The 22,296-nt window shown below is 39.4% G+C and overlaps 1 protein-coding gene across 1 annotated transcript; it reads left to right on the top strand.

Moving 5' to 3' along the window:
• Positions 1-52: 52 nt before the first annotated feature.
• On the top strand, positions 53-22,075 carry LOC124287022 (nicotinamidase-like). The gene is made up of 8 exons (XM_046723477.1): positions 53-231; positions 2,936-3,062; positions 6,390-6,446; positions 15,698-15,937; positions 16,332-16,460; positions 17,024-17,192; positions 18,066-18,208; positions 21,091-22,075. Exons 1-8 carry the CDS (start codon positions 143-145, stop codon positions 21,193-21,195), a joined length of 1,059 nt encoding a protein of 352 aa, XP_046579433.1. The 5' UTR covers positions 53-142; the 3' UTR covers positions 21,196-22,075.
• Positions 22,076-22,296: the final 221 nt, after the last annotated feature.

Here is a 22,296-nt window from a genome sequence, read left to right on the forward strand (position 1 = left end):
GTGGCGCAACGCACCACAATCACTACTTCCTGTCACGTGAACATTCACTTCCGGTGTAAACAAACCGTCACGATGTTCCTAATGACATAGATGAGGAGTGTATTTATAGCGTTCCAGTCAGTAGGCGGTTAGTACTGCACAGATGGATTCCCTCCAGTTTTATCTAAAAAATGCATACACAAGAGACAAAGAAGTCATATCCACAGTTTTCCAAAAATACGATCAAAATGGGTAAGTAAAATTTTCTGGAACTGAAAAGGTCATTTTGACAATTCGTTAGTTGGCACAATAGTTTGTTGGTATATATAAGCCGTCCGTACCTCTCTTGTAGCGTTGTGGTTATTGGACTGTACAACCTGCAACAACTGGCATGGTGTAAACCATTGTGTACGCAAGGCGTTTCAAACTGTTGTGTTAGCCATGACACTGTGTACTAGTATTTCATATCAGCTCAGGGCCCTGTTATAATCTGTCTCCCGACCCTGGAGAATTTACTATGTATAGGAGTCTCATTCTAAAATGTGTAGAATTATTTGCCAAGTCTAAATTGCCACTGCTATAGGAGACTGCCTTCGTAGTGTAGTTACCCTTACCCTAAAGACCCCTAACCCTCGCCCTGAGATGGCGGAAGGTCGGTACTGTAAGGTTCGATCTCCGGCCGTGTCATACCTGAAAAGACACATACCAAAAAAGACACTAAAATATAGTCTCTCAGTGAGCTGGCACTGTAAAATCAGCTTAAGTCTGGGCTAGTACAAGCAGCCACACATACACACGCATGCACATTATCATATGAGCGAAAAAGTGTGACATTAAACCCCATTTCACCTCAGCTCAGCTCTAGGAAATGAAGGATTATTCTTCAGGCTGCATTTGGACTTGTTTTGTTACTGAGATAAATATGTTTTTTTAAGTTATGAATAAAATAACTTAAAATGTCAGTCTTCTAAAGTAACAGTAATGCTAAGATGACAATATGGACACTTTAACATAAAGGTCACATGCAACGTAAAACACAACTTTGCAGATTCTGATACTTTTCGGTATGGACATACTGAAACAAATCGTCAAGAATGCAAATTCAACTTATAAAGTTGAAAAATAACGCGATGAAAAAAACCGCGCGAAATCGGAGTTCAAACGTTTCACTAATTTTCCCCGAGACTTTTCTTGGGAAAACGGGTTTCAACAGCTGGGCTGCGCTCATAGCACGTGCGCAAGTAAATAGGTTCGCAGCTTGAAGCCGGTTGTCCGGGTGAATACTCGGTGAAGGCTTTGGTGTGAGCTATTTTTCTAATGTTTTGTTGATATCTCACAGGCGCGAACTTTTTATATGTTATGACAGTAAATAAACTGTTTATATAATTTCATTTGTCTATTTCACCACACGTTCTTCTTACCGAGACACTTTCTCAGTTCGATACTTAAAAGCAATGTCATTATTTAGCGTTGACAGAATTTCTAAGTGTGATATAGATATGTCGTTGTCACAGACAAAACTCAATGTCTTGTTTTATTGACACCTGTGTGTCTGCCTGCCTGTCTGCTAATGACAATATTCAATACACAGCTGCTATCACTGACCACATGCAATTTGAACTTAACACCAATCAGGCTATACACCATAAACAAAATCTATTGATTTATGGCCCGAGTTCGGTCTCTGTCACATTATGTAATAACACAGACAGGCAGGTGTGATACTTGAACACATGACATGTTATGATGTCTGTTGATTGCAAAATGTTCTACACAAAAAATGAGCATGTATTTACAAACCAAACATCTCTCTCTATATATATACACACAATTAGCCGTGAAGGCATCTGCAAATGAACCAGCCGTTACACTTGATTGCACACCCAGCTGCTCTGACTGGGTTCGGTATTCCGTCTGCTTCGTTTCTTGGGAATTAAACCGAAGTACACAATTTTGCACTTTCGATTTGCGATTGTACGCTTATAATTTTGTTTATATATATATATATTCGTAACCAGCAATGTATATTATATGTCATGAATAAGTGATAACTGTGTTTTAATTATGTTTGATTTTTGGGTTGCATGTGACCTTTAGTCAGTCGTAGTGCTACAATCGTGGAAATGGGCACTGGCCAATCCATCAACTTAAATTTGTTAAGACAGTATATGTATCACAGTATATCATGGGCTGATTCATTTTACCAAATACCATGTATTGATGTAATAGATCATGTGAGTTGCAGTATGTCAAGAAACTGTCCATTATGTTTGTTAGCTGTTAACACATCTTTCAGTTCTCTCCCAGCTTTATGACATCTGTAAATAAGGCCAGACCAATTTTATTTCTTGTTTTACGGATCTGCCGGTTGTAATTTTCCAAGAATAAGAAAAAAAATAAAAGTTAATTTTCCCCCCTCAAAAAATAAAATCCTAATGTTTTGGGTGTTTTATTGGTCAAAAATGTAAATTTACAAGAAAGTTTTTTTTTAGATTGTGTTTTGCCCCATATACACTTTATAAATTGCCAAAAGTAAAATACTTTTAGCATTTATTTATTTATTAAAATTATTTCCCTCCTGCCTTTAGGTTTTTTGAGTAAAAAAATCTGTAAAACAAGAAATAAAGTTGGTCTGGCCTAATCAATTTCAGACCAGACAATCAAGTTATTGACATCATGAACATTGATCCATGCAATTAACCCAGTCACCGAGTCTGACCATAAGGCAGTTAGGTAATAGTTATGAACGTGATTAACCATGAAGGCAATTGACAAGCTAATTTTTTTTATGCTTCCAGCAAAGAGCAATTAATCATTTCTCTGATCAGTTTGATATTCCTCTGGGTAACTTTAACAATCAATGAAACATTGCTTGCTTATATAAATGTATGAACATATATATCCCAATTCTGTCCATATTATACATCAGTCACTAATTTGAATTTCTTTCTCACAGGGAAGGATATCTTTCTTTCGAGCAGTTCTGCTGTTTTGTTGAGGAGAATTTCGACTGTTCAGATACAAATGCAAAATCCAGGAGAGACAGCATATTGAAGATATTTCAACTCATTGATATAAAAAAGGTTTGTATGAATAAAACACAATCCAATAAAAAAATTACTGATAACTAACAATGTACAAGATGGATTATCATATCAACAGTGAGTTAGTTTTTAGTTTTATGTCGCTTTTACCAATATTCCTGCAGTATCACAGCACTGAAGAAATGGGCTTGATGCATTGTACCCACTTGGGGATCGAACCAGGGTCTTCCGCGTGATTAGCGAATGCACTAACCATGAGGCTACCCTACTGCCTCTTTTTTCAAGAGAACTTCTGACCCTGATTTGAACAAATCAATCAGGTTTTTAGTTCTTATCACACTGACCCGTGAAGATCAAGTTAGAATTGATCTTCAGTAACCCATGCTTGTTGTAAGAGGCGACTAACGGGATCGGGTGGTCAGGCTTGATTGACACATGTCATCATATCCAGTTGTGTAGATCAATGCTCATGCTGTTGATCACTGGATTGTCTGGTCCAGACCATTATTTACAGACCGCCGCCATATAGCTGGAATATTGCTGAGTGCGGCGTAAACTAAACTCACTTACACACTCTTATCAAACTACCAGCTGTTAACATCAATTTGAACTTAAAGGCAGATTACATACCACACAGACTTCCATGCTTTTGCCATGTTTATGTGAAAAATGGGTCTGATTGACTTTTTATCTGTGTATTCTACAATCACTTCATCTTCTGTTGGAATGTGCCTTCTAGTGTTGGGAATCCGAAACCAAATCCACTATCGATTGTGGCAGGATTTGTGGTGAACGATTATCGATTATAATCGAAATATTTACATTTTTAATGTAATCACCAATTTTAAGGGCTTTCCCCAGTTTTTGTTCTAATTAATGTTAATGTAATTATTCTGTTTATTTATTAAACGCATATTTATTAGTATATCTCATTACGTTCACAACAGATGCAAAATGTATTCATAGACAGGTTACAGTAATATTTATCGTAGTGATGAATACGAAACTATGAATACAATGTACTTAGCTTTATGCTGTTGAACGCAAGTTTGTTCATGAATATTCGTCAAATTTAATGGTTAGTTTACTTCATTCACGTGTGTTATACTAAAACAACAAAATTCAGATTAATCGAAAATATGTTTTTTCAATCGATAATTATTTTTAATCGTTCTTTCGATCGATTTTCGACTATTTTCGATCATTGGAACACCACTAGTGCCTTCAATAGTAGATTGTAAATGTTCATGTCTATAATCCTGCCACAGCCGATCTTTCCTCGTTTGAACAGCCATTAACCCTGCCTACATTGTCAATCCTTCTGACTGCTACCGGGCGGTGGGGTAGCCTAGTGGTTAAAGCGTTTGCTCGTCACGCCGAAGACCTGGGTTCGATTCCCCACATGGGTACACTGTGTGAAGCCCATTTCTGGTGTCCCCGTCATGATATTGCTGGAATATTGCTAAAAGTGGCGTAAAACTAAACTCACTCACTCACTCTGACTGGTACCTGGGGATCTTTAGTAGCAGCATCCTACCCCTCAGTGTTGCCCCATATTTGTTGATCCTTCCTGGATCATCGACCTATTGTCATTGGTGATCCTTCCTGTGTACTAATTAGTAGAGCTGTGACGATATATCGCAGTATCGATAATCATGATACTTTATCTGACAATAAATATGTCAATACTTTTGTTCGTATCGTGATATGAATCGTTGACCTTAAGATTGTTAATATTCACTAGAAATTGATGGTTATGTAAAAAATGTACACTGCTACTTGCTTTCAAAATATACTTTTTTAAAGAAAGTAACTAAAGATAGCATATAATGATATGCATCGAATGGTATCGTTCAAAGATATCGCGATACGTATCGTATCATGACATTTCCGTATCGTGACACCTCTACTAATACTGTACTAACTAGTTGGTGTCTTCTTTACCTGGGCCTAGATTTTCGAAGCTCTCCTAGCGCTAAGATAGTCGTAAGTTAATGTTAATGTATGGCACTTAGGACTATCTTAGCCCTAAGAGAGCTTCGAAAATCTAGGCATCTCTTACATCTACACTACCTAGGTTAAGGTGTTTGCTGGTCACACCGAAGACCCGGGTTCAAATCCCCACATGGGTACAATGTGTGAAGCCCATTTCTGGTGTCCCCTGCCGTGATGTTGCTGGAATATTGCTAAAAGCGGCGTAAAACCAAACTCAGTCAGTCAGTCTGGTGTCCCCTTCCTTGATATTGCTGGAATATTGCTAAAAGCGGTGTAAAACTAAACTCACTCACTCACTCATCATCGGTTGGGCAGAGAATTGCTGCCTTTGGAAGATATCTCTTCACCTAAAGGCAACCTAGAGAGTGTTAACCCTCCTGTGTTGCTTGTGTAAGGACAAGCTTCAACTGCCGAATAGTTCTTGTTGTTCGTGAAGGAACACTATCATATTGACTTCTAAGGCGACCATTACCGAATATGCTGAACTTTCATCATCACTGGATTCAGTAAAATTGCAGGTTGAGATACTAATTCACAAAACTTTCAGTCAGAGAAACAGACAAAATAGACTTGTGTATATTTGTTCTGGGTTTGCGATATCCTATTATGTATGGGTCTGTAATGTTTTGTTGCTGAGGTAGCCAGGCTGACATCTGTGACACAGTTTGACAAGCACCTGATTATGAAACATTCATGCTGGGATCAGTATGACCTTTGGTTGCCCCATTGTCCCTCAAGTCTGAATATTGTCAATTGTCCTAATTAGTCAGCAAGGGTGCAAGTCAGCAGACAGTGTTTAAGTACATGTATTGTGTTTGCCCACGGCCATTTGTCATGTTTGTAGACTTGCCAGACTTGAAATTGTTGCCCTATGTATGGAACCTGTGTATTGAATCATGTTATAGCTTCACACTGCTCTTTCTTTGAGGGATAGAGTTTGCCCTGCACCCATGTGTAGTATAGTTGTACCTAAACTATTATAGTTTAAGCATAAGGATATTGCATAAAATGTTTAGAATTTAAAATAGTTTAGTTATACAGAGAAAATGAACCCATGTAGATCTGGGTTAGAATTGATCTTCAGTAACCCATGCTTGATGTAAGAGGCGACTAACAGGGTCGGGTGGTCAGGCTCGCTGACTTGGCTGACACACGTCATCGTATCCCAATTGTGTAGAATGATGCTCATGTTGTTGATCACTGGATTGTCTGGTCCAGACTCGATTATTTACGGGCCGCTGCTAAATAGCTGGAATATTACTGAGTGCTCATTAAACTTCAACCAAACACAACCCAACCATAAAACACTGATTTACACTATGATAGGATATGATTTAAGGTCTGGCTTTAATGTTGTATATATGTTTTCAGGATGGCAAATTGGATGAGCCGGAGTGGGATATGGCTTGGTACTACTGGCTGAAACAGGTAGGTGATGCAGGAACAGTGATGCTGACACACTACAGTCGGCTCTGTCCACAGTTTAACGTTAACACTGGAGATGGACAAAATATTGTTTATTTATTATAGGATATTTATATTATAGGATATTTATATAGCGCACATATCCACACACTAGTGCATGCTCAAGGCGCTGGTATTTTTTCCCTCGATCATTGGATGTCAATCTCAACGGCACATCGCATTATCAATCTCAACTCCCTGGGGAGTATACAACTCTTGCAGCCACTAGGCACACCGAGTTATTGTGTCTTTCTCATGGTAACGAAGTATCCATTCACAGCTGGGTGGACTGGGACACATAGTCACACTACTTTGTCCATGTTCACTGCACGTTGCTGTACCCGCAACTAGGTGTTTGCACGTATTCATGTGGCCACCATCTGGTCAAATACCAACGGATTCGTGGGTTCTTCTAAGTGCAAAGGGTTGTGTACTGTACACTAGGGATTGTGACAACACTGAAAGAGTCTGCACACAAAGTTGACTCCAAGGTTTTTACACCCGGTCACAGGTGGGCTCGATCCCGACACCTCAACCTCGCTGGATCACTAGCCTTGCGCCTTAGCCAGCTCTCCCACCGAGCCCACTTATTGGTGACTGACACTTATTCTTTATGTCCACAGAACGCACAACAGGTATAAAGTTTTATCACTGTAAATTAGGGAACTTTTTGTGATAAAAGGTTACTATGGTTACTAGTTCAGGTGATTTACAGCTTCAGAGGTAGTTCCTGTGATTAGCAATCTCATTTGATGTATCTGTGATACATTGCGCAGAGGATTATTTTAAGCTAGCAATGCTTGACTAAACTCCAATTTTGTTATCATAAATATCAAGATTTGAAAGAAGTTACATGAGTTAGTGAGTGAGTTTGGTTTTATGTCGCTTTAAGCAATATTCCAGCAATATCACTCTGGGGGACAACAGAAATAGGCTTCACACAATGTACTCATATGTGGAATTGAACCCAGGTCGTCTGTGTGATGAGCGAACGCTTTAACCACAAGACTACCCCATCTCCCAAAAGTTATATGAAATGCCCCTGGGGATAGCACATTAGTGTGTTGAGAAGTAAGACAGTCAACCTGAAACCACTTTACTTCAAATCAATGATGGACTGTAGATAATATTCTTCCCCCTTATACAGCTGTGTATGTGGTACCATATTTGTCATAATAAGCAGTGTTCATTCTAGGCCACGCCCTTGTGCCATTCGCACACTAATATTTAACATGGGGACTTACAGGTATGGGCGGATCATGTCAGCGCATCCATAACTATAAATCTGAAATGCATCAAAAGTTTGTATTCGCTTGGTAACTCAAGCAAAACTCAAGTATGTCTTTGTTTCTCTTGTTGACCTCACCTGGATTGAAAGTTTCAAAAAGTAAGTGAACTCATACTAGTAACTAATAGTGTATGGCTAAAATGTCGCAGAATTTTGATATGACCCACAATATTTTCTAAATGACCCGCATAACTGAAGGCTAGTGGGCCATGGACGTTTTAGAAATGCTGGAATGAACACTGAATAAGTGACGTAAGTACTTAGAAAAGGGGTTGTCCTTTTTAAAACCATACACAAGTTAAATGGGTTATGAGAGGCTGAAAAAGAGTGAACAGACTTAATTAAAAACATCTTGAAGCTGAGACATTTTGTATAACTTTAAGTAGGTGCTATTTACTATATCTAAACTTTTGTGGTGCGATGGGTTTACAGTGTCCAAAATTTACGCTGGTCCTGTGGTCCCTGGCTAGTACAAATTCTTCAGGACCTCTAAATGATAAGTTTGCAGTGGTCCTGGTGGCCAGTGAATTTTGTATTGATAGTTAAGTAAATCTACGAATGTTATTTTTGACCATTGAAGTACAGACAGGTCCACTCACTGGTCCTGTGGTCTAGAGGGAAATTTTTAAAGGTTTCTTTACCTGGGTTTACAAAGAATACATACCAATTTATGTAGAAGTTGATCATGGTGAGCTTATTGGAGAGACACCCTTATTACTGTGTGTGGGCTTCTGTGCACAACACAATGCAGGTTGTGTTGTATTTTTTAAAGTCAAGTTACAGCGTGCTTAAAATGATTCCATGCAGCTCTGTACAAAAGTAGGGTGTGCCTTTTTGAATAGGGTGCTTGAACTGGGGCATACTGTTTTTTTCAGTCAATGGTGTTATTTATCCCTTAGTAACAACACGGATCAACACAACACAGATGAATGGGATTTCAGTCTCGCTTTCAAACTCGTTCTCAATGCCTATGATAACACATTCCCCTGTAGCTTGGCACACCTGTTACTTGTTGTATTGCACTGTTCATGCTTGTTTACATATTCCATGCGCATGGCAAACCAGAATATGTTTTCTTGACATTTGTATCTTTAGTTTGGTGTTTATATGTGGTCAAACAGCTCACATGTTATCCCTTGCCGCAAAACTGTTATTCTTGTCAGCCAAGACCCTTCGCCCGCAACATGTGTATATGTGAGTGACAACTAGCACCTAGTGCTCACAATACGTAGATCAATAATTGGAGCTCAAGAGTCAATCAATAATCAGTTGTAATAATTAACTAGGGGTGACTATTGAGTGGAAAACAACTATCGCAATAGCGATAGTCTAGTGCAAATAACTTTTGCAATACTATTTCAATAGTTATTTTATTCCATGAATTGTCTCATTTGAAGTCATTTCCAAAGTGAATGTATTGCTTATATGAAATAACAACAAGTTGAAGTAGTTTCAATCTATTTTAATAACAGGCAAGAAACTATTTTTCACAATTTCAAACTCGGAGTCGCATGCTATGTTTGCCACCATGTTTGTTTAAGAGGTAACATTAAAAAAACATTCTTTCCAAACTTAAATATGAAGTTTCATTTTTTGTGAATATCAATTAGTCTCTGGAGCCCATCGATAATTGCTAATACAAGTGATTATTGAAACAATCGTACCAGAACTAGTGACAGCCCTTCACCAATAGGCCTCAGTATGCCGCTCGTCTTGTCATCCACTTTAAGAAAATACTGGGGAGGGTGGGATAGCCTAGTGGTTAAAGTGTTCGCTCGTCACGCCAAAGACCCGGGTTCGATTCCCCACATGGGTACAATGTGTGAAGCCCATTTCTGGTGCCCCCCTGGTGATATTGCTGGAATATTGCTAAAAGCGGCGTACAACTTAACTCACTCACTAAGAACTCCCAAGTATCCAGCTGTATGCTGGTAGCAGTAAGTTAGGCTGGGATCTTCACATAAAATATAATACATAGAATATTCATAAATGAAGGCTAGATATTGTAGCCATTTGTCACCCTTTGCAATAAACAGAAAGAAAACATATATTGCAGTAATGAAACACTGGCATTCACACACTAAACATTTAATGGTGTCCAGCTTACTGTACTGCATGTGGTGTACCAAAAAGGAGGATGACAGTCTCTTACTTCGTTTCAGCACATACAGTGGACACGTGCCTAAATAAAGACCGCTTAACTAAACAGACCTGATAAGTAAACACTTTTCTTTGGTCCCGGCAAATTTCTTCATTAATTATCACTATTAGAGTCCAGTTAACTAAACTCTGATAAGTAAACAATACCGCTTAACTAAACGTCGTCTCACGGTCCCTGGAAGTAAATTACTTAACAAAAGAGACTGGATAACTAAATTAGTGATCACCACATAATCCGACATGAGGGGCAGTCGTGTCAGTCTCCAGTCAAACAAACATCCTACTTACAGCTCGCTGGCGTCAAGCAGTTGACAATACACTGACAACTGGAGGCCAGCCCTGATAAGTTGTCCATTGTTACATATGCATACATATACATGCCTATGGCTGTCATTTGCAGGTTTTTATAAGTTTGGATAAGTAAAATAACTGATAAGTAAACAATTTTGGCGAGTCCCTTGAAATTTTACTGATCAGGTTTCTACTGTATGTTTAAATGAGTGATTGAATGAAGGTTTTACACCACTTTTAGCAATATTCCAGCAATATCATGGCAGGGGACACCAGAAATGGGCTTCACACATTGTATCCATGTACGGAATTGAACCCTGGTCTTCGGTGTGACAGGCGAATGTTTTAACCACTAGGCTACCCCACCACCCTTTAAATGAAGGAGACGATGCTATTAGAATTGTGATGTTTGAATAATGGAGAGATAAACATACCGTAGAGCTAGTTTTCAAGTAGAGGTATAATTAACCATGCTAAACATGACAATTGAAAACTCTCTTCCTTCTCCACCTCACATTACAAGGATATATAGACTTGAGTTCAAAAGTCAGTTGTTATTCCTCGGGAAGGATGAAGTCATCTTCGGCCCTGTTGAACTGTCAGCATCACATGTGTATTGTACTCGTGTGTTGCCTGTAGCTGAAACCACCCTTTGTGATGAGTATATATAGAAGCCCAAAATATATTGAGACTGTAACAGAATGAATCTTTGAGTATTACTGAGATGAATTGCTTTTTCATTGGTTCTGTTAAAACAAATGCTTATAAACAAATGAGTAAATAAAAATTAAAGAATAGGAGTTATTGCTTGTGTGCTATTATTGTCACACTGATTTTATGAAACAAGTGTCAGAATTTTTATGTACCATATTTGCCATCTCAAGTACCCTGCTCTAGTCAGCATTAGGGATGGGTGAAAGACACTTTTTCTCCAGTTCAAACCTTTAAAGTGAATTCTTCAATTGGAAACATTTTCAATTGATCTCTTGTACAATCACGACATCTGAGTTCTGACAGTGGCCAGTGTCATTGTTTCAGAAACAATAATTTCATTACCTTAACCATATGTTACACTGTCACAATATATTGCAATACATATTGCAATACGCCGACACATATCACAATATATCGCAATATGAACATTTTGGCAATACCCAACCCTAGTCAGCATCCCCCACCAACTGTTAACTGTGTTCAAGTAATCATTACATCTGCCAGTACTAAGTCCCAATGTTTACATGACAGTCTCTACTTATCGTGTGTAATCCCTCTTATAGTAAACACCTCTGAAAACAATGTTCCACAGGTGAAATAACACATGACATACCACTAGTGTGTGGCTTAACCTTTGTAACATGGCAGGGAAGTTCAGTTGTGTTCAGTAATGGTGGATCAACTGCTTTGTCTTTGTCACATTAAGATCAATGAGTGAGTGAGTGAGTGAGTTTAGTTTTATGGCGCACTCAGCAATATTCCAGCTATATGGCGGCAGTCTGCAAATAATCAAGTCTGGACCAGACAATCAAGAGATCAATGGCATGAACATCGATCTGCGCAATTGGGAACCGATGACATGTGTCAACCAAGCCAGCGAGCCTGACCACCCGATCCCGTTAGTCGCCTCTTATGACAAGCTTGGGTTACTGAAGATCAATTCTAACCTGGACCTTCACGGGTTTAAGATCAGTGAAGATCAATAATTACTAATGATGTAGGCTTACAAAATGTTTACTGAATCATATGAAGGATATGAGAGCGGAGATGAAACATGTTGATGTGACTGCTGGTTCTGTGGTTCTGGTTTATTATATGAGAAACTTGCATGGCAATATTGATCAGCTGATCACAGCATCTCTGCTTACTGTAAGGGGAAATACAAATTACAATTTCCTGTACTTGTTTCCTGTAACTCCCTAAGTTTTTCTTTCATCAACATATTAACTACATTTGTAATCTCTTGTTGATATCTGATATCATGTGAAAAAACTGATTTTATTTGATTCTACTGAATTTAATAGATCCATCTTTTGTCAAGATACTGCATATGACTTTAGATAAATCAACCTCATGGATAAGCGAAGGTCTTATGTTGACCCTCAAAATTGGTATCAAAATGGTATCAGTACATCAGCTGAATAGACAACCAGCATACAAAAATGCACACATTGCAATGAAACAGAAATACATGAACACATCCTACAACCCTGCATGCTCTACCAATTAATGACACAGAATGGTGCTCCAGAGTTCATTGGACTCAAACACACAAGTAACACTACAAACACACTAAACCCACTAAATAACACCCAAACCTTCAAAGTCTATTTCTTATCAAACCTGGCCCCAATTTCTCGAAACAAGCTTAAGTTTTTACTCAATGAGTTTGACAATTTGAAACAGCTGAATTTTTAACTCAGCTGCATTCTTAAAATTAAAAAGCCCAAACAACTTAAGTATTCTGTTCACCGAACTCAAATTGTCTGCTATGTTTGAGTTTAATATCGATTTTAGTTCAACATGGGAAATGCATTTTCTCAAATTTGAGTAAAAATTCGAACTTAAGTCAAAACTCAGACTTCAGTTTGTTTTGAGAATTCGGGGCCTGGCCATTTATGTTGCTTATAATCCCACATAACCAACTAGTGCTAGCATAAAAATATAATATAAGACAAGAAATAAAAGCAAATAAAACAAATACCAACCAAACCATCCCATAGTTCATCCCTTTTATGAGGTATGGCAAATTTCCACATTAAAAATTCATACAAATTCTATTATGCAACAATAAGTTGAACAACACCCCCTAGGTTGCCATATCCTTCAGTCAAATCAACCCTCTTTCGATCAAACACTAAATGGCCTGGCGGGCCCGTCTGCGAAATACGCATTTTTCGGAAAGCGCAAGTTAATCTCCAAATCGTCATCAGCGTACATCAATTCATCATGATCAGTCATTAGAAATAGACAATCAACAAATCCGTATTGAATTACGCATGTTAATCCTCTTGTTACACTATAGCTTAATGAAACATGTACTGTACATGAATAAGTCAGAAATTGAAATGGATGGATGTTAACAAGTCATGTTTGTCAAAGGCAGTGAAGGCCATTTGTACTGACCAATGACTAAGGCCACCATGTTTGTCTGTGTGTCAATGATATGAACACTGTGGAGACCGTTGGTCTCAGGAATGTTTCAGCCTCTTTGTAGTCAGTTACAAAACTAATTATGAGTAATTAATGTAATTAGAGCCCATTGATGACTCTAAACAATGTAAATGAGAGCACTGGTTTTAGCCTACTTTGACCACTGCTGACCATCCTATTCATCAAAGTGACTCTACATCGTAGTACCTGGACACTTGATAGTCTGCTGGCTCCTGTTATTGAAAACTGCAGGGTAGTGGGTAGGGCTTCAACGAGTCCATTTTGGGGGACTCGAGTACTCGAGTGGTGAGACTCGACTCGGACCCGAGTACTCGAAATTCATACCTTTCAAGCAAACGACCTAATCATTTTAAGAAGTGAAATCTCAATCGATGTATAATATTTACTCTCATCTGCAGACTTGTAACAACTAATACCATACAGCCACACCGTGTGAGGAGTAAACTATTTAATCTAGGTGTTAATAAAAACATTATCAGATGGGTTAAAGAATTCAGGGTACATAGAACTCAGTATGTCAATGTCAATGGCTATCAATCTTCTTTTCTCTCAACCTCTACTGGAGATCCACATGGCTGTGTTCCTTCATCCGTACTCTTTGTTTTGTATACCAATGACTGTTACTTGCCAATATATGACTTGTTTACTGTGAAATTTGCAGATGACGCCACTGTTACAGGCCTAATTTCTGATTCTAAACATTATTATCGTCAAGGCATTGACAAAACCGTAATGACGGTGTTTTATCAAACCTTTATTCAAAGTGTGTTGACCTACAATGTTCTATGTTGGTATAGGGATCTGTCTCATCGCAACAAAAACAGACTTTTCAAAATTGTTAATACTGCTTGCAAAATTTCTAGAGTGTATTTCGAGTATAGTCAAAAAGGCAGCTAAAATTTGTTTTGATAGTTGACATATTTGATCTCACCATTTTGAACTACTTCCTTCTGGACGCTGCTGTCGATTACCTTCCCTCAAAACAGAGCTCGTCAGTCTTTCATACCATCAAGTATTAAGTGAATGCAACAAATATTTTGAATCACCATCATGTGATTAGAACTAGAATTATTCAGCCTCTTTACCTATGTGGTAACCAGTCAGTTTTATTTGTAAATAGCATTCGTTTAGAGCATGTAATTATTGTGTATATTTTTGTGAATTGTGTATATATTCATTTTGAGACAGTTTGGATATATGAGAATTTCCTCTGGGATAATAAAGTTATATCTTTTTCTTAATATTAGACGTTAACGGCCGCTCATGCTTAGCACATGGCAGACAGTCCGTCAACGTTAATAATTCGAGTTATCTCCCCTTTTCGAGTCCTCGAGTCCTTGAAAATGGACTCGAGTCCAGACATACCCGACTCGTCCTCGAGTACTCGAGTACCCGTGGAAGCCCTAGTAGTGGGGTAGTGGTTAAGGTGTTCGCTCGTCACACTGAAGACACGGGTTAAATTCCTCATATGGGCACATTGTGTTATGCCCATTTCTGGTGTCCCCCACCGTAATATTGCTGGAATAATAAGTGGCGTAAAACCCAACTCACTCACTCACTCACTCCTACTCACTCACTCAGTCACTCACTCAGTCACTCACTCAGTCACTCACTCAGTCACTCACTCACTCACTCACTCACTCACTCACTCACTCCTCACTCACTCACTCACTGAAAGCTGCCTCAACATATTGCTCACACAATCAAAACTTAATTCGCTGAAATACCATGATAACAAACTGATCAAAATGGTTTTCTGTACATTCAAGGATACTAAATAATTTTGTTTTATAGACTTTCTTGGTCAAATTGCAGCATGGAGAATAATAATGTCAGACTTGATTTCAGTTTGAAACCTTTCAGAGAGGCATATATATGTCATTTTTTCAGTCAAACACAATATATTTATTTGGACGGTGGTGTAGCCTTGTGGTTAAAGCTTTCGCTCATTACGTTGATGGCTAGGGTTCAATTCTTCACATGGTACGTTGGTACGTATGATGTGTGAAGCCCATGCCTGGTGTCTCCTACTATGATATTGCTCGAATATTGCTAAAAGCAGAAAATAACCCAACTCACTCTCCCAATACATTTATATTTCAGTCGACACAACAGGAAACAAATGTTCAGATGGGAATCGATTATCATAAGAAAACATAAATTTGATACCCATGAGTGGAATTAGCATGATGAGCTCTTACCCCGACAGTTTTCCTCACAGAGTATAATGAGTTGCGTTTATTAGCACTTAGAACAACCTTTTTACATGTAGTGTGTTTGGGAATTATTATTCTAATCCTGTTGATAGATTCTGTCCCCCGTAACGGCACTGCTCATCATCGATGTCCAGAATGACTTCATCAATGGAAGCCTGGCACTGTCTGACTGTCCAGCGGGTCAGGATGGGTTCGCAGTGGTGCCCATCATCAACTCCATCCAGGAACAGGTCAACTCCGACGTGGTCGCCTACTCCAAGGACTGGCACCCACCCAACCACATATCATTCATTGACAACATCAACAGCAGACCATTGCATTCCTCTTCCAAGGTGAGATAGACTATGAGCTAGTTTCCACAAGCTGATCTCAGCACACTGTCTGTAGTTTAGCACCGATACCCTGTGAAGATCTGGGTTAGAATTGGTCTTCAGCAACCCATGCTTGTCATAAGAGGTGACTAACAGGATTCGGTGGTCAGGCTTGCTGACTTAGTTGACACATGTCATTGTATCCCAATGGCGTAGATCGATGCTTATTATGTTAATCACTGGATTGTCTGGTCCAGACTCAATTAATTACAGACCGCCGCCATATAGCTGGAATATTGATGAGTGCGGTGTTAAACAACAAACCAACCAACCAACTTAGCACTCATATTTCTTATATTGGATCATGGTATTGAACCCAACTAACTCACTCACTCACTGACATCTTTCACTGTAGGTATCGGCCAGTGAGGCTGCCGTGACAGACACTGTGGTGTTTGCTGGGCCCCCGGTCACAGAGCAGATGATGTGGCCGCGACACTGTGTTCAAGACTCTCACGGGTCTGAGTTTCACCCTGACCTCAAGGTACGTCACCAGCCATCAATATCCTCAACTCATCATTAGTGTGATTCTGATGAGGTAAAAATACATTTCACACAGTTAAAATTAGGAAATCAATACTTTCATATATGTTATCACAGATTCCTGGTCCTGAAATTCACATACAGAATCAAGTGACAATGACATAATATGGAAGAAATAAATTCCACACACAGAGTTCAGAATTTGAATCCACCTTGTACTGGATACATACATCATGCTGTTGATCACTGGATTGTCTGGCCCAGACTCTATTATTTACAGATCGCCGCCATATAGCTGGAATATTGCTGAGTGCGGCATTTAATAAACAAACAAACAAAGCAAACGGATAAATAGAAATCAGTTGTCATGATCATAATGAACTGTTCACTAGGTTAATTTTAAGATGTTTAATATAGAAATATAAAAGACATGTCTGCATATCCCATGAAACTACTCGAAAATAGCGTTATCGTCATGAATTATTTCTATAATGATGAAACCTTGCACATCAGGACAAACCTCTTTGTTCACCACAGTAATCTTATAGTGTTTTGTGACCAAAGGTGCTGGACAAGTCGTATTTGGTGCATAAGGGCACCCACCCTGACGTAGACAGCTACTCTGCTTTCTGGGACAACAACAAGCTGTCTCAGACCAAGCTTGTCAGCATCCTCGCCAAACACAAGGTCACTGATGTGTATGTGTGTGGACTTGCTTACGATGTGTGTGTGGGTATGTATTAGCTGAAGTATTGCTGAAGATGCTGTTACTGCTATATAGAGGATGCTAAACGACCTTCCATGTAATACCTTTAATATTAAATGAGTTAGGAATTTGGTATGAAATGAACGAAAGCGAGTTTGGTACTAAATCTTTCACAAGTTTCATGAAAAATGGTATTTCACGGAAGAGAGTTTAGTACATGTATTCTGTTTGTTACTCTCCAACAAAAATTTATAGAAACTGCCTACAGTATGATGTCTCTCAGAGTCAAGCAAGGTCTAATACCATTGTGACAGTGGTATTAGCATCGTGGTGTCATAACTGAAAGCCATTATGATGTCATACATCTTGTGGTATTAAGCTAGTGTAATATTGCCGTAAAAATATTTCTGCAGTATCTTGTGAGTGAGTGAGTTAGAGTTTTATGCTGCTTTTTAGCAATATTCCAGCAACATCATGGCAGGGGACACCAGAAATGGGCTTCGCACATTGTACCCATTTGGGGAATGCCATATCATCAAAGCAGCACCCTCATGCAAACTAAATGCAAGACTTGGCTGACAGCATGTCATGATACCTCGATGACAAGGGTCATTGAGCATGTTTTTCATCGCTGGTTCTCCTGGTCACGCATTCATTTACATAATGTCATTATATAACTGGAATATTGCAGACCATTCGCTCACTCACTGATCAAGACATACGGGTGGGTGGAAGATGTGCTCACAACTCCATGCTGGCCTAGTTGTGACATAGCTTATGGACGTGGAAGAGGTTTTGGAATTGTGGTAGATGTGGTGTGGTGTTTTCACATTTGACTAGATGTAACAACAGCTGAATATGGTCTGTTTCACATCACTGTGTGTTGTTACATGTTTGCAGGTTCCACAGCTCTCCATGCTTTAGAGCACGGCTTCAGGACGGTGCTGATCGAGGACGGGTGTCGTGGTGTTTGTCTGCACGGAATCGATGACATGAGACAGAGGCTGGTCAGCAATGGAGCATATATTGCCACATCTGATGAGGTATGTCAGCAATGGAGCATATATCGCCACATCTGATGAGGTATGTCAGCAATGGAGCATATATCGCCACATCTGATGAGGTATGTCAGCAATGGAGCATATATCGCCACATCTGATGAGGTATGTCAGCAATGGAGCATATATCGCCACATCTGATGAGGTATGTCAGCAATGGAGCATATATCGCCACATCTGATGAGGTATGTCAGCAGCGGGAGCTGATGAGGTATGTCAGCATATATCGCCACATCTGATGAGGTATGTCAGCAGCGGAGCATATATCGCCACATCTGATGAGGTATGTCAGCAGTGGAGCATATATCGCCACATCTGATGAGGTATGTCAGCAATGGAGCATATATCGCCACATCTGATGAGGTATGTCAGCAGTGGAGCATATATCGCCACATCTGATGAGGTATGTCAGCAGTGGAGCATATATCGCCACATCTGATGAGGTATGTCAGCAATCGGAGCATATATCGCCACATCTGATGAGGTATGTCAGCAGCGGAGCATATATGCCACATCTGATGTATGTCAGCAATGGAGCATATATCGCCACATCTGATGAGGTATGTCAGCAATGGAGCATATATCGCCACATCTGATGAGGTATGTCAGCAATGGAGCATATATCGCCACATCTGATGAGGTATGTCAGCAATGGAGCATATATCGCCACATCTGATGAGGTATGTCAGCAATGGAGCATATATCGCAGCACATCATATATGCCACATCTGATGAGGTATGTCAGCAATGGAGCATATATATATCGCCACATCTGATGAGGTATGTCAGCAATGGAGCATATATCGCCACATCTGATGAGGTATGTCAGCAGTGGAGCATATATCGCCACATCTGATGAGGTATGTCAGCAGATGAGGTATGTCAGCATGGAGCATATATCGCCACATCTGATGAGGTATGTCAGCAATGGAGCATATATCGCCACATCTGATGAGGTATGTCAGCAGCGAGCATATAGCCACATCTGATGAGGTATGCAGCAATGGAGCATATATCGCCACATCTGATGAGGTATGTCAGCAATGGAGCATATATCGCCACAGCTGATGAGGTATCAGCAATGGAGCATATATCGCCACATCTGATGAGGTATGTCAGCAAGCGGAGCATATATCGCCACATCTGATGAGGTATGTCAGCAATGGAGCATATCGCCACATCTGATGAGGTATGTCAGCAATAGAGCATATATCGCCACATCTGATGAGGTATGTCAGCAATGGAGCATCTGATGAGGTATGTCAGCAATGGATATATATCGCCACATCTGATGAGGTATGTCAGCAGCGGAGCATATATCACCACATCTGATGAGGTATGTCAGCAGCGAAGCATATATCGCCACATCTGATGAGGTATGGAGCATATATCGCCACATCTGATGATGAGGTATGTCAGCAATGGAGCATATATCGCCACATCTGATGAGGTATGTCAGCAGTGGAGCATATATCGCCACATCTGATGAGGTATGTATAGTCAGCAGCAATGGAGCATATATCGCCACATCTGATGAGGTATGTCAGCAATGGAGCATATATCGCCACATCTGATGAGGTATGTCAGCAATGGAGCATATATCGCCACATCTGATGAGGTATGAGGGAGCAATATATATCGCCACATCTGATGAGGTATGTCAGCAATGGAGCATATATCGCCACATCTGATGAGGTATGTCAGCAATGGAGCATATATCGCCACATCTGATGAGGTATATCAGCAGCGGAGCATATATCGCCACATCTGATGAGGTATGTCAGCAATGGAGCATATATCGCCACATCTGATGAGGTATGTCAGCAGCGGAGCATATATCGCCACATCTGATGAGGTATGTCAGCAGTGGAGCATATATCGCCACATCTGATGAGGTATGTCAGCAATGGAGCATATATTTCCACATCTGATGAGGTATGTCAACTGGACAGTCACACAGACAATACAAGGTGTCCAGTTCTTCTGTGGACCTGGGGCCCGATCTACAAAACATTCACAGCATTATGCCATTTGCAAGCCAATGATAAAGTGTAGGTCGTAACGTTATGAACGCTTTATGGAAAGGGACCCTGAAGATGTATATTAATTCTGTTATGTAATATTGGTCCATATTACCGCTGCAATACCATTTCATTCTGTTTGTTGCTTTTGCCAGAGACATTTCTCAATAAAATGGCAGCTGTATTTTGTGTTCTTTTTTTTCCAGAGTTAGGCTCTTATTAAAGACCTGTTCCGCATTATCAATTAGCTTCAATGGTCTGCTTCTGAAAACTGTATTACAGAATTTTGAAATGATAAAAACAAAAACTAAAGGTGGGAAAGATCACTGGAATCTTTTGGGGAACATGTGTGAAATGTAAGTGTGGATGTTGATACAGTAATTAGACACAGTGTATGATGTTAGGAGAAGAGAAAACAGCAGACAATAACAGTAAATATATATACACTTGGGTGGCAGTCATGTTGGACAGTATTCATGGGACATCTATGAGACATCACAGTGAGGTCATGTTCCTTAACCAACTCCTTTCCAAAGTATTGTCCCTTGTTTCTGACAAGATGAGTATTTACTGAATAATACCCATCAGGACTGTAGATAGTTTGTAGTTTGTGGCTATTAGTTCACACACACATAGTTGCACACCAGGGGTTACAGCCCTCGCTTGTCACACCAAAGAACCAATTTCAGTATTCCACGTGGGTACAATGTGTGAAGCTGAGATAGAGATAAGCGATAAAACCAACTCACTCATACAGCAGACCTTCCTTTGGAATACTGTTTCACTGTTTTCATGCAGCACCTATATTTTCTGCAGATGAATTCTTGATGATGTCCTCTGTTGCAGGTCCAGGACCTTATGTCAGCCAAGAAGCGCCCCCTGTTGTTGGCTGTAAAAGCTGCTGAAAATTATGCCATGGCTAGGAGAATAGTACGGTCAAGGGAAGTGTAGCTGGAGCTGATGTGCTGCTGTCCCCGTGCTTACTGCCGGTGTGCAGGAATGTACTGTCCCTCATGTTCTGTTTGCTATCTATATGGAGTACTGTGTATATGGAGTAGTATGTACGAAGAGGACTATGTATAAGAAGTACTATATATATGGAGTAGTATGTACGAAGAGGACTATGTATAAGAAGTACTATATATATGGAGTACTATGTACGAAGAGGACTATGTATAAGAAGTACTATATATATGGAATACTATGTATATAGAGCATTATGTATATTACACCCTGTGTGAGCAAGTAAATCATAAATCAATCCTTTTCTGGGGATTTTTTTGTGTTAAGTAATTTTCATGCTTGTTTTCATCTCAGCTGTCATTTATTGATGAAATTTGAGAAATCTGTTTCTTTAGGAAGTGTGTTCTTTTCAGCAAACCAATAATTTGATTAAAGTTCAAGAGCTTATAAATATTTAACAGACAATAGTTTTATAGAAAATAAGTAAACCAAGTGGTTTAAGGTAATTATTTTGTGCAGTGAATAGTTGACACATGTATGTCATCAACCAGTTGAAAGGCAGCTCAAACAATGTATTGTGTTGGAGATTTTAAAATTATAAAGGTGTAAAATGTCTGGTTTGTGATCATTCTCCTTTGGCTTAGCCAGCAGAAGAGATGATTAAACTTGATGATCACTTGTTTTTACTGATGTCATTGAATGCATATATCCAGCTGTTATCATTTTATACCACAAATATTCAAAAGTCATCATTCCACAAATTTTGATAATTGCTATCTGTTGGTCTTTGAACAGGTGGTATTTAAAGGCTCAATGTCACGCTTTTTCGACAATATTTTGGTCTATAGTATATATATTGGGGCATATGCACTCATAGACTAAGGCTTAGTCTCTGAATATATATAATTTTGATAGTAACAAACAAGCCCATTTATATTGAACCTGAGGAAATCTAGACTTGCTTTATTTAGGGCTTTAGCACTGCAGAGAGGGCTTGGCAGTAGGGAAATTAATGTGGTTCAGGGACTGTGAGACAGACTAATGCACTCACTTTAGCTTCCTATTGATACAATAAAAGACTTGTTATCC

This window comes from Haliotis rubra, unplaced genomic scaffold (assembly GCF_003918875.1).
Source record: "Haliotis rubra isolate DU_JTF1 unplaced genomic scaffold, ASM391887v1 Scf399, whole genome shotgun sequence".
In the NCBI taxonomy this organism is placed as follows: Eukaryota; Metazoa; Mollusca; class Gastropoda; order Lepetellida; family Haliotidae; genus Haliotis; species Haliotis rubra.

What these genes read in the sequence shown, in the direction of transcription:
- LOC124287022 (XM_046723477.1), top strand. Translation starts at nt 143, where the DNA reads ATGGATTCCCTCCAGTTTTATCTAAAAAATGCATACACAAGAGACAAA. An exon ending in CAAAAATACGATCAAAATGG is followed by an intron (nt 232 to 2,935) that starts GTAAGTAAAATT and finishes TCTTTCTCACAG; the next exon opens with GGAAGGATATCTTTCTTTCG. An exon ending in ATATTGCCACATCTGATGAG is followed by an intron (nt 18,209 to 21,090) that starts GTATGTCAGCAA and finishes CCTCTGTTGCAG; the next exon opens with GTCCAGGACCTTATGTCAGC.